Source organism: Mustelus asterias, chromosome 22 (genome assembly GCF_964213995.1).
Source record: "Mustelus asterias chromosome 22, sMusAst1.hap1.1, whole genome shotgun sequence".
Taxonomy (NCBI): Eukaryota; Metazoa; Chordata; class Chondrichthyes; order Carcharhiniformes; family Triakidae; genus Mustelus; species Mustelus asterias.
The window spans coordinates 56,061,922-56,077,128 of NC_135822.1; the positions used below are offsets into that span (position 1 = coordinate 56,061,922).

Consider the following 15,207-nt stretch of genomic DNA (forward strand, 5'->3'; position numbering starts at 1 on the left):
CCCCAAAGTGCGGTGGATGTTGGGACAGTGAGTACATTTAAGGAGGAGTTGGACAGATTTTTAATTGGTAATGGGTTGAAGGGTTATGGGGAGAAGGCAGGAAAATGGGGATGAGGAGCATATCAGCCATGATTGAATGGCGGAGCAGACTTGATGGGCCGAATGGTCTAATTCGGCTCCTATATCTTATGAACCTATTGGTGAGGGCCTTACACCATCAATCCTGCTCTTTTTCGCTTACATTGTGCGAGTCATGGACCTTTCCAACACAGAAAGAGGCCCTTCAGCCCATCGTGCCTTTCCCAGTCATCAAGCATCAATCTATTCCAACCCCATTTTCCCAGTACTTGGTCCCTAGCCTTGTGTGCTGCAGCGTTCCAAGTGCTCATCTAAATGTTTTGAGGGTTCCAGCCTCTACCCCACTTTCGGGCAGCGAGTCCCAGATTCCCCCCACCCTCTGGTGAAAAAGCTTTCCCTCAAATCCCCTTTCAATCTCCTGCCCCTTCCCTTAAATCTCTGCCCCCTGGTTATTGCCCCCTCTACTGAAGGGAAAAGTTTCTTCCTATCCACCCTATCGATGTCCCTCATCATTCTGTACCCCTCGATCGGGTCCCCCCTCAGCCTTCTCTGCTCTAAGGAAGACAACCCCAGTCTAACCAGCCTCTCTTCAGAGCTGGAACGCTCCGGCCCAGGCAGCATCCTGGTGAATCTCCTCCGCACCCTCTCCAGTCCAATCACATCCTTCCTGTAGTGTGGTGACCAGAACTACACACAGTACTCTATCTGTGGCCTAACCAGTGTTTTATACAGCTCCATCACAACCGCCCTACTCTTATATTCTAAACCTCAGCTAATTAAGGCAAGTATCCCGTCTGCCTTCTTAACCACCTTATCTACCCATCCTGCTGCCTTCAGGAATCTTTGGACAGGCACTCCAATGTCCCTCTGGCCCTCTGTACCTCCGAGTGTCCTACCGTTCACTGTGTATTCCCTTGTCTTGTTAGTCCCCACAAAATGCATCACCTCATACTTTTCAGGGTTAAATTAAAATTCTCTATGAATATAAAAAACTGCCCAAAACACATGACCTGCCAACCAGTCTTCCCCCTAACCACGCAGGGTCATAAACCAAATTCCAGAAAGTACCTGAGGCCCAGGGTAAAAATAAACAAATCCCCATTTAAGCCATTGAAGCAGCAATAAAAGGAATCAGCCCGTCAACAATAAAACCAAAACCTGCTTACAAACTGCAGAGAGCATGATTTAAAAAAAACATTTCTTAAAGGTACACACACGTCACAGTAACAACCAATTTTCATCAGTCGAGATCATGATGTGGCTCATTTATACATACTTAAAGTGCCGTACACACATGGGCAGGGACTTTGCAATTAGAAGGAATATGTTCAAACTTATTATTATTTTATTATTGTTTTATTTATTAGTATCACAAGTGGGCTTACATTCACACTGCAATGAAGTTACTGTGAAAATCCCCTAGTCGCCACACTCCGGCGCCTGTTCGGGTACACAGGGAGAATTTAGCACCTAACCAGCACGTCTTTCAGACTGTGGGAGTGGTATTGAGAGAGAGTGGGAATATGAGAAAGCAAATCGGCCATGATCATATTGAACAGGAGAGTAGCATAGAGTCATAGAGGTTTACAGCATGGAAACAGGCCCTTTGGCCCAACTTGTCCATGCCGCCCTTTTTTTAAACCCGTAAGCAAGTCCCAATTGCCCGCATTTGGCCCATATCCCTCTCTACCCATCTTACTCATGTAACTGTCCAAACGCTTTTTAAAAGACAAAATTGTACCCGCCTCTACTACTACCTCTGGCAGCTTGTTCCAGACACTCACCACCCTCTGTGTGAAAAAATTGCCCCTCTGGATCCTTTTGTATCTCTCCCCTCTCACCTTAAACCTATGCCCTCTAGTTTTAGACTCCCCTACCTTTGGGAAAAGATATTGGCTATCTCGCTGATCTGTGCCCCTCATTATTTTACAGACCTCTATAAGATCACCCCTCAGCCTCCTACGCTCCAGAGAAAAAAGTCCCAGTCTATCCAGCCTCTCCTTATAACTCAAACCATCAAGTCCCGGTAGCATCCTAGTAAATCTTTTCCGCACTTTTTCTAGTTTAATAATATCCTTTCTATAATAGGGTGACCAGAACTGTACACAGTATTCCAAGTGTGGCCTTACCAATGTCTTGTACAACTTCAACAAGACATTCCAACTCCTGTATTCAATGTTCTGACCAATGAAACCAAGCATGCTTAGAATATAGAAAAACTACAGCACAAACAGGTCCTTCGGCCCACATGTTGCGCCGGTCATGTCCCTACCTACCTGGGCCGTTATATAGGCTTACCTATAATCCTCAATCCTATTAAGTCCCATGTACTCATCCAGAAGTCCCTTAAAAGACCCTATCGAGTTTGCCTCCACCACCACTGACGGCAGCCGATTCCACTCACCCACCACCCTTTGAGTGAAAAACTTACCCCTGACATCTCCTCTGTACCTACCCCCCAGCACCTTAAACATGTGTCCTCTCGTAGCAGCCATTTCAGCCCTGGGAAAAAGCCTCTGAGAATCCACCCGATCTATGCCTCTCAACATCTTGTACACCTCTATCAGGTCACCTCTCATCCTTCGTCTCTCCAAGGAGAAAAGACCGAGCTCCCTCAGCCTATCCTCATGAGGCATGCCACCCAATCCAGGCAACATCCTTGTAAATCTCCTCTGCACCCTTTCTATGGCTTCCACATCCTTCCACATGGCTTTCACAGCAATGCAGAATGCCTTCTTCACCACTCTGTCGACCTGTGACTCCACTTTCAAGGAGCTATGAACCTGTACCCCTAGACTCGAATGGGCTATTCTCTACATTTGTATCCTGGGTACAATTTGAGTCCATCGCCTTCCAAAACTTCTCAAAGGCCTCGTGACATCCTTCCCAAAGTTTGGCGCCCCCACTTGGATCCATTAGTCCACCTGGGATGTCACCAGCGGCCTATAAAGGGGCTATTATGGCCTCCTTGCTGTTGTGAAGTGGGCCGAACTGTGGGATCCATTCACTCCTCCAAATAGGCCGTACGATGTTAAGACTTCATTATTGATTTAAGATTAACATGGCAGAAAACGGAAAAGGATTACCTGAGGGAGACAGAGAGAGAAATAGAGAAAGCAGCAGAAGCCAGTGGTGTATAAAAGCAAATTATTGTGGATGCTGGAATCTGAAACCAGAAAGAGAAAAAGCTACAGCCACATTTCCTTCCTCAGAGACTGTCTTCCTGAGCTTTGACAAAGGGTCATCGGGACTCGAAATGTCAACTCTTTTCTCTCCTCACAGATGCTGCCAGACCTGCTGAGATTTTCCAGCATTTTCTCTTTTGGAAGCCTGTAGTGTGCTGGCCAAAGAACTCAAAACATAATCTGGATCATGGAAACATAGAAGAGGTTGCCTGGGTCAAACTAACTAAACATTGATCTGTGTCTACAATATATTTAAATACTTATCTGTGTTATGAAAGAGTTGGGTACAAGCAGTTTTCAGCCAACATAAACGACTGGCAGCTGTGACCATGACACCCTGTTGTTTACCCTGTGGGGAAACCTGTTTGTCTTACATTGCACTTTCAAAGAACGTAGCCAATTTCTCAGCTGAACCCAGAATTCCAAGCTGGGTTTTAAAAGGTGGTCATTTTAGCTTAAGTTAGCTTTGAAGCAGAGCATAATTAGTTACATAGACAGGGATCCCTTAATGTGAAGCCTTTTAACTGAGGCAAACCATACACAGTCATAGCGTCATTGAGGTTTACGGCATGGAAACAGGCCCTTCGGCCCAACTTGTCCATGCCACCCAGTTATTTTAACCACTAAGCTAGTCCCAATTGCCCGCGTTTGGCCCATATCCCTCTGTAGACATCTTACCCATGATGTGGAGATGCCGGCGTTGGACTGTGGTGGGCATGGCAAGAAGTCTCACAGGAAGAAGTCTCACAGTAAGAAGTCTCACAACACCAGGTCAACGTCCAACAGGTTTATTTGGAATCATGAGCTTTCAGAGCGCTGCTCCTTCATCAGGTGAGTGATGTAGCGCTCTGAAAGCTCGTGATACCAAATAAACCTGTTGGACTGATGTTGTGAGGCTTCTTACGGTGCCCATCTTACCCATGTAACTGTCTGAATGCTTTTTAAAAGACAAAATTGTCCCCGCCTCTACGACTGCCTCTGGCAGCTTGTTCCAGACACTCGCCATCCTCTGAGTGAAAAAATTGCCTCTCTGGACCCTTTTGTATCTCTCCCCTCTCACCTTAAACCTATGCCCTCTAGTTTTAGACTCCCCTACCTTTGGGAAAAGATATTGACTATCTAGCTGATCTGTGCCCCTCATTATTTTATAGACCTCTATAAGATCACCCCTCAGCCTCCTACGCCCCAGAGAAAAAAGTCCCAGTCTATCCAGCCTCTCCTTATAACTCAATCCATCAAGTCCCGGTAGCATCCTAGTAAATCTTTTCTGCACTCTTTCTAGTTTAATAATATCCTTTCTATAATAGGGTGACCAGAACTGTACACAGTATTCCAAGTGTGGCCTTACCAATGTCTTGTACAACTTCAACAAGACATCCCAACTCCTGTATTCAATGTTCTGACCGATGAAACCAAGCATGCCGAATGCCTTCTTCACCACCCTGTCCACCTGTGACTCCACTTTCAAGGAGCTATGAACATGTACCCCTAGATATCTTTGTTCTGTAACTCTCCCCAATGCCCTACCATTAACTGAGTAAGTCCTGCCCTGGTTCAATCTACCAAAATGCATCACCTCACATTTATCTAAATTAAACTCCATCTGCCATTCGTCAGCCCACTGGCCCAATTGATCAAGATCCCGCTGCAATCCTAAATAACTTTCTTCACTGTCCACTATGCCACCAATCTTAGTGTCATCTGCAAACTTACTAACCATGCCCCCAATATTCTCATACGAGCCTTCATAGAAAGGAGAGGGCGAGTGGACACCAGCCTTAAACAGCGGATAGAGGATCCTGGTAGCCCTCTCCCACCGCAAACACTCACCAGAACATTGACGGTACAGCTCATTTGGTTTTCCTTGCTGCCATCGTGCATGATGGTCCTGTAATCGAGGAGGTTTTCCAGCAGGCTGGAGACTAAAATGACGAAGGCTTCTCCCGAGGTAGCGAGGTACTTGTGCTTTTTGCAGTGCTCCAGAAGGCTGAGGAACAGATACCATGGGGGCAACACTCAGCAGTGAAACATTACATTTGCTATGCACACCCTTCCTCTCTCCAGTGGCCCATCATTCCCTCGAGGTCGATACTAGCGATACCGTGGAGGTGCCGCATTGTCAGAGGAGCCGACGCATAATTCCCCGACTTGGTAAAAGCTTTTTCTTTCCCCGTCTCTTTCCCCACTGTAATCCTTCCCACTCTGAGGGAGTTCAATGCGGGTTTACGATGTCAGGACATCAGGGGTTAAGTTAAAAGGAGAGATTAGACAACTTGGCCTTTATTCCCTCGAGTTCAGAAGGTTGAGGGGCGATCTGATAGAAGTCTACAAAGAAGGACAGGGTGAATAAACATAGAAACATAGGAACCAGAAGCAGGAGTAGACCATTCGGCCCTTTGAGCCTGCTCCCCCATTCATTCTGATCACGGCTGATCATCAAATTCAATATCCTGATCCCCCCTTCCCCCCCATATCCCTCGATCCCTTTAGCCCCAAGAGCAAAATCTAATTTCTTCTTGAAATCACACAACATTCTGGCCTCAACTACTTTCTGTGGGAGTGAATTCCACACATTCACCATCCTCTGGGTGAAGAAATTTCTCCTCACCTCAGTTCTAAAAGGTTTACCCCTTATCCTCAAACTATGACCCCTAGTTCTGGACTCCCCCACCATCGGGAACATTCTTTCTGAATCTACCCTGTCTAATCCTGTTAGAATTTTATAAGTTTCTATGAGATCCCCTCTCGCTCTTCTAAACTCCAGTGAATATAATCCTAACGGACCCTCTGACAGTGCGGCACTCCCTCAGTACTGACCCTCTGACAGTGCGGCACTCCCTCAGTACTGACCCTCTGACAGTGCGGCACTCCCTCAGCACTGACTCTCTGACAGTGCGGCACTCCCTCAGCACTGACTCTCTGACAGTGCGGCACTCCCTCAGTACTGACCCTCTGACAGTGCGGCACCCCCTCAGCACTGGCCCTCTGACAGTGCAGTACTCCCTCAGTACTGACCCTCTGACAGTGCAGCACTCCCTCAGTACTGACCCTCTGACATTGCGGCACTCCCTCAGTACTGACCCTCTGACAGTGCGGCACTCCCTCAGTACTGACCCTCTGACAGTGCGGCACTCCCTCAGTACTGACCCTCTGACAGTGCGGCACTCCCTCAGTACTGACCCTCTGACAGTGCGGCACTCCCTCAGTACTGACCCTCTGACAGTGCGGCACTCCCTCAGTACTGACCCTCTGTCAGTGCGGCACTCCCTCAGTACTGACCCTCTGACAGTGCGGCACTCCCTCAGTACTGACCCTCTGACAGTGCAGCACTCCCTCAGTACTGACCCTCTGGCAGACAAGATGGCTGCTTAAGATGCAAGGTGCCTGGTTCAACACTTACGTTTTCTCCAGGAGGATCTTGTACTGTTCGTCTCCTCTGCCTCCCTCCACCTCCTGGTCCAGTTTGGTGATGAGTTCGTTTTCAAACTGGAACGATAGACGTGTTTGATATAGCAGGTGGGCATTACTGACGCATAGTGATGCCTCTAATGAGATGTCCGATGGTAAAACTGCCCACTTGGTGCACGAGAATCGCGTTTGCTCAGTATTAGGCCCTATCTCGCCCAGCCAACCAGTCTCCAGTCTGAGGGAAAGCCAGACAGCTACTCGATTACAAGGGGCGCCGCAGATGAACCTCACCCCGTCTCCAGGACACAAAGAATCATTGAATGGTGAGCAGGAGTTGGGATAGAATCATACAAGCCCTCCAGTGCAGAAGGAGGCCATTTGGCCCATCGAGTCTGCACCAACCACAATCCCACCCAGGCCCTACCCCATAACCCCATGCATTTACGCTAGCCAGTCCCCCTAACACTAAGGGACAATTTAGCATGGCCAATCCACCTAACCTACACATCTTTAGACACTAAGGGGCAATTTAGCATGGCCAATCCACCTAACCTACACATCTTTAGACACTAAGGGGCAATTTAGCATGGCCAATCCACCTAACCTAAACATCTTTGGACACTAAGGAACAATTTAGCATGGCCAATCCACCTAACCTGCACACCTTTGGACACTAAGGGGCAATTTAGCATGGCCAATCCACCTAACCTGCACATCTTTGGACTGTGGGAGGAAACCGGAGCACCCGGAGGAAACCCACGCAGACATGGGGAGAATGTGCAGACTCCACATAGACAGTGACCCGAGGCTGGAATCGAACCCGGGTCCCGGGTGCTGTGAGGCAGCAGTGCTAACCCACCGTGCCACCGTGCCACTCTTAGGGTTGATGTTCTTTTTTATGCATTTGTGGGACACGGGCGTCGCTGGCTGGGCCAGCATTTTTTTCCATCCCTAGTTGCCCGAGGGCAGTTGAGAGTCAACCACATTGCTGTGGCTCTGGAGTCACATGTAGGCCAGACCAGGTCAGGACGGCAGATTTCCTTCCCTAAAGGACATTAGTGAACATTAAGATGTTGCTCTGTGTGGCCTGAGGCTTCAGGGATGGGCTGTCCCAGTTGGCAGAAGTTAGCAAGTATCCTAGTGTGGGCCTGCCCTGGAATCTGGGTGGATGCCCAGGGCAGGGAGAAAATTGCTCTGCTTACTGGCTTTGGACGCAGTTTCTGGGAAGGTTCACTAGGTCGATCCCTGGGATGAAGGGAAGCTTGTCTTATGAGTAGCGATTGAGCAGATTGGACCTACACTCATCGGTTCCCTGGGTTGAATGCTGATTTCAAATGATCTTGAAAACTCAGAGCAGTTTGTATTCAGATCAGAACACCACAGCACAGATTCGTTACTGCAGCATGGCAACAAGCCTTTCTATCAGTTAACTGGTTACATTTTCAAAGCGCAACAGAGAGAGAAAGAGACTTCTTTTCCAGCTTGCTTCTAAGACCGCCTCTAACACTGCAGCCAAAATAAACTAAAAACAACCCTTGTCACCTGACCGACACACAGTTTTGTTCCCTCCTTTCAGCAATGACATCACCCAAGGCTGTGACCATGTTTTTAAAAAACCTCTTAAAGGTACACACACTGACCACCCTCTGAGAGAAGAAATTCCTACTCATCCCTGTCTTCGATGGGAGACCCTTTATTCTGAAGTTGCGCCCCCACCCCAGGTTGAGATTCCGCCCACGAGGGGGGGAGAAACATCCTCTCAGTATCCACTCTGTCAAAGGCCCCTCAGAATTGGAGATCGGGGAGCCTAGTGGTATTATCGCCGGACTATTAATCCAGAAACTCAGCTGATGTTCTGGGGGACCTGGGTTCGAATCCCGCCACGGCAGATGGTGGAATTTAAATTCAATTAAAAAAATTATCTGGAATTAAGAATCTACTGATGACCCATTCCGATTGTCAGGAAAACCCATCTGGTTCTCTTTAGGGAAGGAAATCTGCCGTCCTTACCCCGGTCTGGCCTACATGTGACTCCAGAGCCACAGCAATGTGGTTGACTCTCAACTGCCCTCGGGCAACTAGGGATGGGCAATAAATGCTGGACCAGCCAACGACGCCCATGTCCCAGGAATGAATAAAAAAAATCTGATATATATTAGTGAAGGGTGAAACATTATTGTGATTGTTTTGTATCTTGTTTGTAATTGGTAAATGTTCTTGCTAATTTTCTTAGTATACATGTTAACTATATTCTAAAATAAACTTTGTTCGGTAAAATCTCCCGAGTGGGTCATTTACATCACACCTGAGGTGGAACATCTCATGCTTATCCTAGTCAAATTTTTGACACAAAACTTATGGTTCAAATGGGCTTCATAAAACACTTTGAAATTTCTAATCCAAACCATAACCTCAGTCTATGGAATTCTCCCCCCCGAGAAAGCAGTGGGAGGCTGCGGAATATTGAATATTGGCAGGTTGGTACAAAAGGTTAAATCACACGGGATCAGGGGTGAACTAGCTAGATGGATTCAGAACTGGCTTGGCCATCGAAGACGGGGTAGTGGTGGGAGGGTGTTTTTCTGAATGGAGGTCTGTAGCTAGTGGTGTTCCGCAGGGATCAGTGCTGGGACCTCTGCTGTCTAATATATATAAATGGCTTTTGGAAGAACACGTAGCTGGTCTGATTAGTAAGTTTGCGGATGATACTAAGATTGGCGGAGTTGCGGATCGTGATGAAGATTGTCAGAGAATACAGCAGGATATAGAGGGGCTGGAAAATTGGGCGGAGAAATGGCAGACGGAATTTAATCTGGACGATCTATATCAATGATCTGGATGATAATGTGGTAAATTGGATCAGCAATTTTGCTGATGATACAAAGATTGGAGGTGTAGTGGACAGTGAGGAAGGTTTTCAAAGCTTGCAGAGGGATTTGGACCAACTAGAAAAATGGGCTAAAAAATGGCAAATGGAATTTAACGCAGACAAGTGTGAGATATTGCACTTTGGAAGGACAAACCAAAGTAGAACGTACAGGGTAAATGGTAGGACTCTGAAGAGTGCAGTTGAACAGAGGGATCTGGGAATACAGGTACAGAATTCCCTAAAAGTGACGTCACAGGTGGATAGGGTCGTAAAGAGTGCCTTTGGTACATTGGCCTTTATAAATCGGAGTATCGAGTATAAAAGTTGGAGTGTTATGGTAAGGTCATATAAGGCATTGGTGAGGCCAAATTTAGAGTATTGTGTACAGTTTTGGTCACCTAGTTACAGGAAGGATGTAAATAAGGTTGAAAGAGTGCAGAGAAGGTTGACAAGGATGTTGCCGGGACTTGAGAAGCTGAGTTACAGAGAGAGATTGAATAGGTTGGGACTTTATTCCCTGGAGCGTAGAAGATTGAGGGGAGATTTGATAGAAGTGTATAAGATTTTGATGGGTATAGATAGAGTGAATGCAAGCAGGCTTTTTCCGCTGAGGCTAGGGGAGAAAAAAACCAGAGGGCATGGGTTAAGGGTGAAAGGAGAAAAGTTTAAAGGGAATATTAGGGGGAGCTTCTTCACGCAGAGAGTGGTGGGAGTGTGGAATGAGCTGCCGGATAAAGTGGTAAATGCGGGGTCACTTTTAACATTTAAGAAAAACTTGGACGGGTTCATGGATGAGAGGGGTGTGGAGGGATATGGTCCAAGTGCAGGTCAGTGGGACTAGGCAAAAAATGGTTCGGCACAGACAAGAAGGGCCAAAAGGCCTGTTTCTGAGCTGTAATTTTCTATGGTTCTATGGAATGTGAGGTGATGCATTTCGGTGGATCCAATTCAGGTGGGAGCAATAAAATAAATGGCAGAACCATCAGGAGCGTAGACACACAGAGAGATCTGGGAGTACAGGTCCACAGATCCTTAAAAGTGGCAGCACAGGTGGAAAAGGTGGTGAAGAAAGCATGTGGCATGCTTGCTTTCATCGGATAGGGCATCGAGTATAAAAGTTGGCAAATTATGTTACAGTTTATAGCAGCTCTGGAGGAATACAGAGAGAGTAGGAAAGAACTCAAACGAGGAGTTGGAAGGGCAAAAAGAGGTCACGAAATGTCCTTGGCAGACAGGATTAAGGAGAATCCCAAGGCATTTTATTCATATGTTAGGAACAAAAGAGTTGTCAGGGAAAAAGTCGGACCTCTCAGGGACAAAGGAGGGGAATTATGCTTAGAACCCAAGGGAATAGGGGAGATCCTAAATGAATACTTTGCATCGGTATTCACAAAGGAGAGGGACTTGTTGACTGGAAGTGTCTCAGAGGGAGGTGTTGACCTGTTAGAGAGAATCTAACAAGGGAGGAAGTGTTAGGTTTTTTAGGGAACATTGAAACTGACAGATTCCCAGGGCCTGATGGCATCTATCCTAGACTGCTCAGGGAGACAAGAGATGTAATTGCTGGGCCTCTGACGGAAATCTTTGTCTCTTCATTGGACACAGGTGAGGTCCCTGAGGATTGGAGGATAGCGAATGTGGTATCGTTATTTAAGAAGGGTAGCAGGGATAACCCGGGTAATTATAGGCCAGTGAGCTTGACGTCCATGGTAGGGAAGTTGTTGGAGAGGATTCTTAGAGACAAGATGTATGCGCATTTAGAACGGAACAATCTCATTAGTGACAGACAGCATGGTTTTGTAGGAGGGAGCTCGTGCCTTACAAATTTGGTGGAGTTTTTTGAGGAAGTGTCAAAAACGGTTGACGAAGGAAGGGCCGTGGATGTCGTCTATTTCAGTAAGGCATTTGACAAAGTCCCTCATGGCAGGTTTGTTAAGAAGGTTAAGGCTCATGGGATACAAGGAGAGGTGGCTAGATGGGTAGAAAACTGGCTTGGCCACAGGAGACAGAGGGTAGCAGTCAAAGGGTCTTTTTCTGGCTGGAGGTCTGTGACCAGTGGTGTTCCGCAGGGCTCTGTACTGGGACCTCTGCTATTTGTGATATATATAAATGATTTGGAAGAAGGTGTAACTGGTGTTATCAGCAAGTGTGCGGATGACACGAAGATAGCTGGACTTGCGGATAGCGATGAACATTGTCGGGCAATACAGCAGGATATAGATAGGTTGGAAAATTGGGCGGAGAAATGGCAGATGGAATTTAATCCAGATAAATGCGAAGTGATGCATTTTGGAAGAACTAATGTAGAGGGGAGTTACACAATAAATGGCAGAGCCATGAAGAGTATAGAAACACAGAGGGACCTAGGTGTGCAAGTCCACAAATCCTTGAAGGTGGCAGCACAGGTGGAGAAGGTGGTGAAGAAGGCATATGGCATGCTTGCCTTTATAGGACGGGGTATAGAGTATAAAAGCTGGAGTCTGATGATGCAGCTGTATAGAACGCTGGTTAGGCCACATTTGGAGTACTGCGTCCAGTTCTGGTCGCCGCACTACCAGAAGGACGTGGACGCGTTAGAGAGAGTGCAGAAAAGGTTTGCCAGGATGTTGCCTGGTATGGAGGGTCTTAGCTATGAGGAGAGATTGGGTAAACTGGGTTTGTTCTCCCTGGAAAGACAGAGAATGAGGGGAGACCTAATAGAGGTGTACAAAATTATGAAGGGTATAGATAGGGGGAAGCTTTTTCCCAGGTCGGAGGTGGCGATCACGAGGGGTCACGGGCTCAAGGTGAGAGGGGCGAGGTATAACTCAGATATCAGAGGGATGTTTTTTACACAGAGAGTGGTGGGGGCCTGGAATGCGCTGCCAAGTAGGGTGGTGGAGGCAGGCACGCTGACATTGTTTAAGACTTACCTGGATAGTCACATGAGCAGACTGGGAATGGAGGGATACAAACGATTGGTCTCGTTGGACCAATGAACGGCACAGGCTTGGAGGGCCGAAGGGCCTGTTTCCTGTGCTGTACTGTTCTTTGTTCTTTGTTTTATAAAACGTTGGTTAGGCCACATTTGGAATACTATGTCCAATTCTGGTCACCGCACTACCAGAAGGATATGGAGGCTTTGGAGGGAGTACAGAAAAGGTTTACCAGGATGTTGCCTGGTTTGGAGGGTATTAGCTACGAGGAGAGATTGAATAAACTGGGATTGTTCTCCCTGGAAAGACGGAGGCTGAGGGACGACCTGATAGAAGTTTATAAAATTATGAGGGGTATGGATAGGGTGAACAGTTGGAAGCTTTTTCCCAGGGCAGAAATGACAATTACAAGGGGGCACAAGTTCAGGATAAGGGGGGAAAGGTTCAGTGGAGATGTGCGGGGGAAGTTTTTTACACAGAGGGTGGTGGGGGCCTGGAATGCACTGCCCAGTGAGGTGGTTGAGGCAGATACATAAGCAACATTTAAGACTTATCTGGATAGAACAGGTGGGGAATAGAGGGATACAAGCGGTTGGTCGAGATAGGACAACGTGAGTGACGCAGGCTTGGAGGGCCGAAGGGCCTGTTCCTGTGCTGTACTGTTCTTTGTGGGATCCAAGGCAGAGTTTTCGAGGGAGGAAGGTTAGCCAGATCAGCTGCACTCTTCCCAAATTGAGGAGCAGGCTTCAGGGCCTAGTCAGTCCTCCTCTCAGTTCTGGCGTCGCGGTTTCCCCTCCCCCTCCCGGGCCCGGCCTGGGGCACTCACCAGATGGAAGGAGCGGTTGACGTTGTATTCACACTGCATCATGTCGAAGAAGATTGGGATGGTGGCTCTCCGTAACTCAGGCTGCGGAATCAGGGTCATCTCCAGGATTGGGCCCACCATGCCTGGGATGAACTTGATCTTGTGGGGGCCTGTGACACAAGCAGAGAAGTCCGTTCAGCAAACACCCTCCAATCTTACAGCCAATCGCTTTAAATCTATGGCCCCCCCCCCCGACCCACACGTCCGATCACTGACCACCCAACCCCCGACCCTTGAAGTAAAGAGGATGTTTGACCCTCTCCCTCCAAGCCTGTCACACTCACTCCCTCCGACGCCCCAACTACGGGACGCGCGGCGGCAACTCAGCACGGTGGCACAGTGGTTAGCACTGCTGCCTCACGGCACCAGGGACCCGGGTTCGATTCCCGGCCTCGGGTCACTGTCTGTGCGGAGTCTGCACGTTCTCCCCCGTGCCCATGCGTTACCCTCCGCAATCTGATCTGTCCCGTAGACCCACTGACAGAGGCCATTCAGCCCATCAGCTGCCCCACCGAGCCCTGATGCCAAGGGGTGCAGCGATCGTCAGGTTCTCACATGTCGAGGGCTGCAAGTTACGTTCAACACTGTGGCACAGTGGGTTAGCACTGCCGCCTCAGAGCGCCAGGGACCCGGGTTCGATTCCCGGCTTGGGTCACTGTGCGGAGTCTGCACATTCTCCCCGTGTCTGCGTGGGTTTCCCCCGGGTGCTCCGGTTTCCTTCCACAGTCCGAAAGACGTGCTGGTCAGGTGCTAAATTCTCCCTCAGTGTAACCCGAACAGGCGCCGGAGTGTGGCGACTAGAGGATTTTCACAGTAGCTTCATTGCAGTGTTAATGTAAGCCGACTTATGACACTAATACATAAACTTTAAACTTAAACTGTGAATAATTACCCCAAGATCCTATCATTCCTCGGAGCTTCCAAGAGTCCTGCCATTCATTAAATACACCCTCATCTTGTTTCAGTGTTAATGTTAGCCTAATTGTGACAATAATCAATAAACTTGAACTTAAACTCATCCTTAGACAGCACCTTCCAAACCCACAACCTCTACCATCTAGAAGGACAAGGGCAGCAGATACATGGGGAACACCACCACCTGCAAGTTCCCCTCCGAGCCACTCACCATCCTGACTTGGAAATATATCGGCCGTTCCTTCACTGTCGCTGGGTCAAAATCCTGGAACTCCCTCCCTAACAGCACTGTGGGTGTACCTACACCACACGGACTGACTGATGTCCAATAACAATCCTGGAACTCCCTCCCTAACAGCACTGTGGGTGTACCTACACCACACGGACTGACTGATGTCCAATAACAATCCTGGAACTCCCTCCCTAACAGCACTGTGGGTGTACCTACACCACACGGACTGACTGATGTCCAATAACAATCCTGGAACTCCCTCCCTAACAGCGCTGTGGGTGTACCTACACCACACGGACTGACTGATGTCCAATAACAATCCTGGAACTCCCTCCCTAACAGCACTGTGGGTGTACCTACACCACACGGACTGACTGATGTCCAATAACAATCCTGGAACTCCCTCCCTAACAGCACTGTGGGTGTACCTACACCACACGGACTGACTGATGTCCAATAACAATCCTGGAACTCCCTCCCTAACAGCACTGTGGGTGTATCTACACCACACAGACTGACTGATGTCCAATAACAATCCTGGAACACCCTCCCTAACAGCACTGTGGGTGTACCTACACCACACGGACTGACTGATGTCCAATAACAATCCTGGAACACCCTCCCTAACAGCACTGTGGGTGTACCTACACCACACAGACTGACTGAGGTCCAATAACAATCCTGGAACACCCTCCCTAACAGCACTGCGGGGTAATGGACGCCAGCTGTTGAACTACAGA

At 48.1% G+C, this 15,207-nt stretch overlaps 1 protein-coding gene across 3 annotated transcripts in view; it reads right to left on the reverse strand.

Annotated features, from left to right (window-relative positions):
* The window catches only part of dock5 (dedicator of cytokinesis 5), a 293,002-nt gene that overhangs the window by 40,427 nt on the left and 237,368 nt on the right, over positions 1 to 15,207 (reverse strand). For all 3 annotated transcript variants that reach the window (XR_013500554.1, XM_078239223.1, XM_078239224.1), the window contains 3 exons: positions 13,282 to 13,430; positions 6,664 to 6,749; positions 5,094 to 5,250 (listed from right to left, as the gene is read on the reverse strand). Coding sequence is in view for 2 of the 3 variants with exons in the window: in XM_078239223.1 (XP_078095349.1) it covers positions 5,094 to 5,250; positions 6,664 to 6,749; positions 13,282 to 13,430 (392 nt within the window). In the remaining variant the exon portion in view is untranslated. The remainder of the gene's footprint in view (positions 1 to 5,093; positions 5,251 to 6,663; positions 6,750 to 13,281; positions 13,431 to 15,207) is intronic.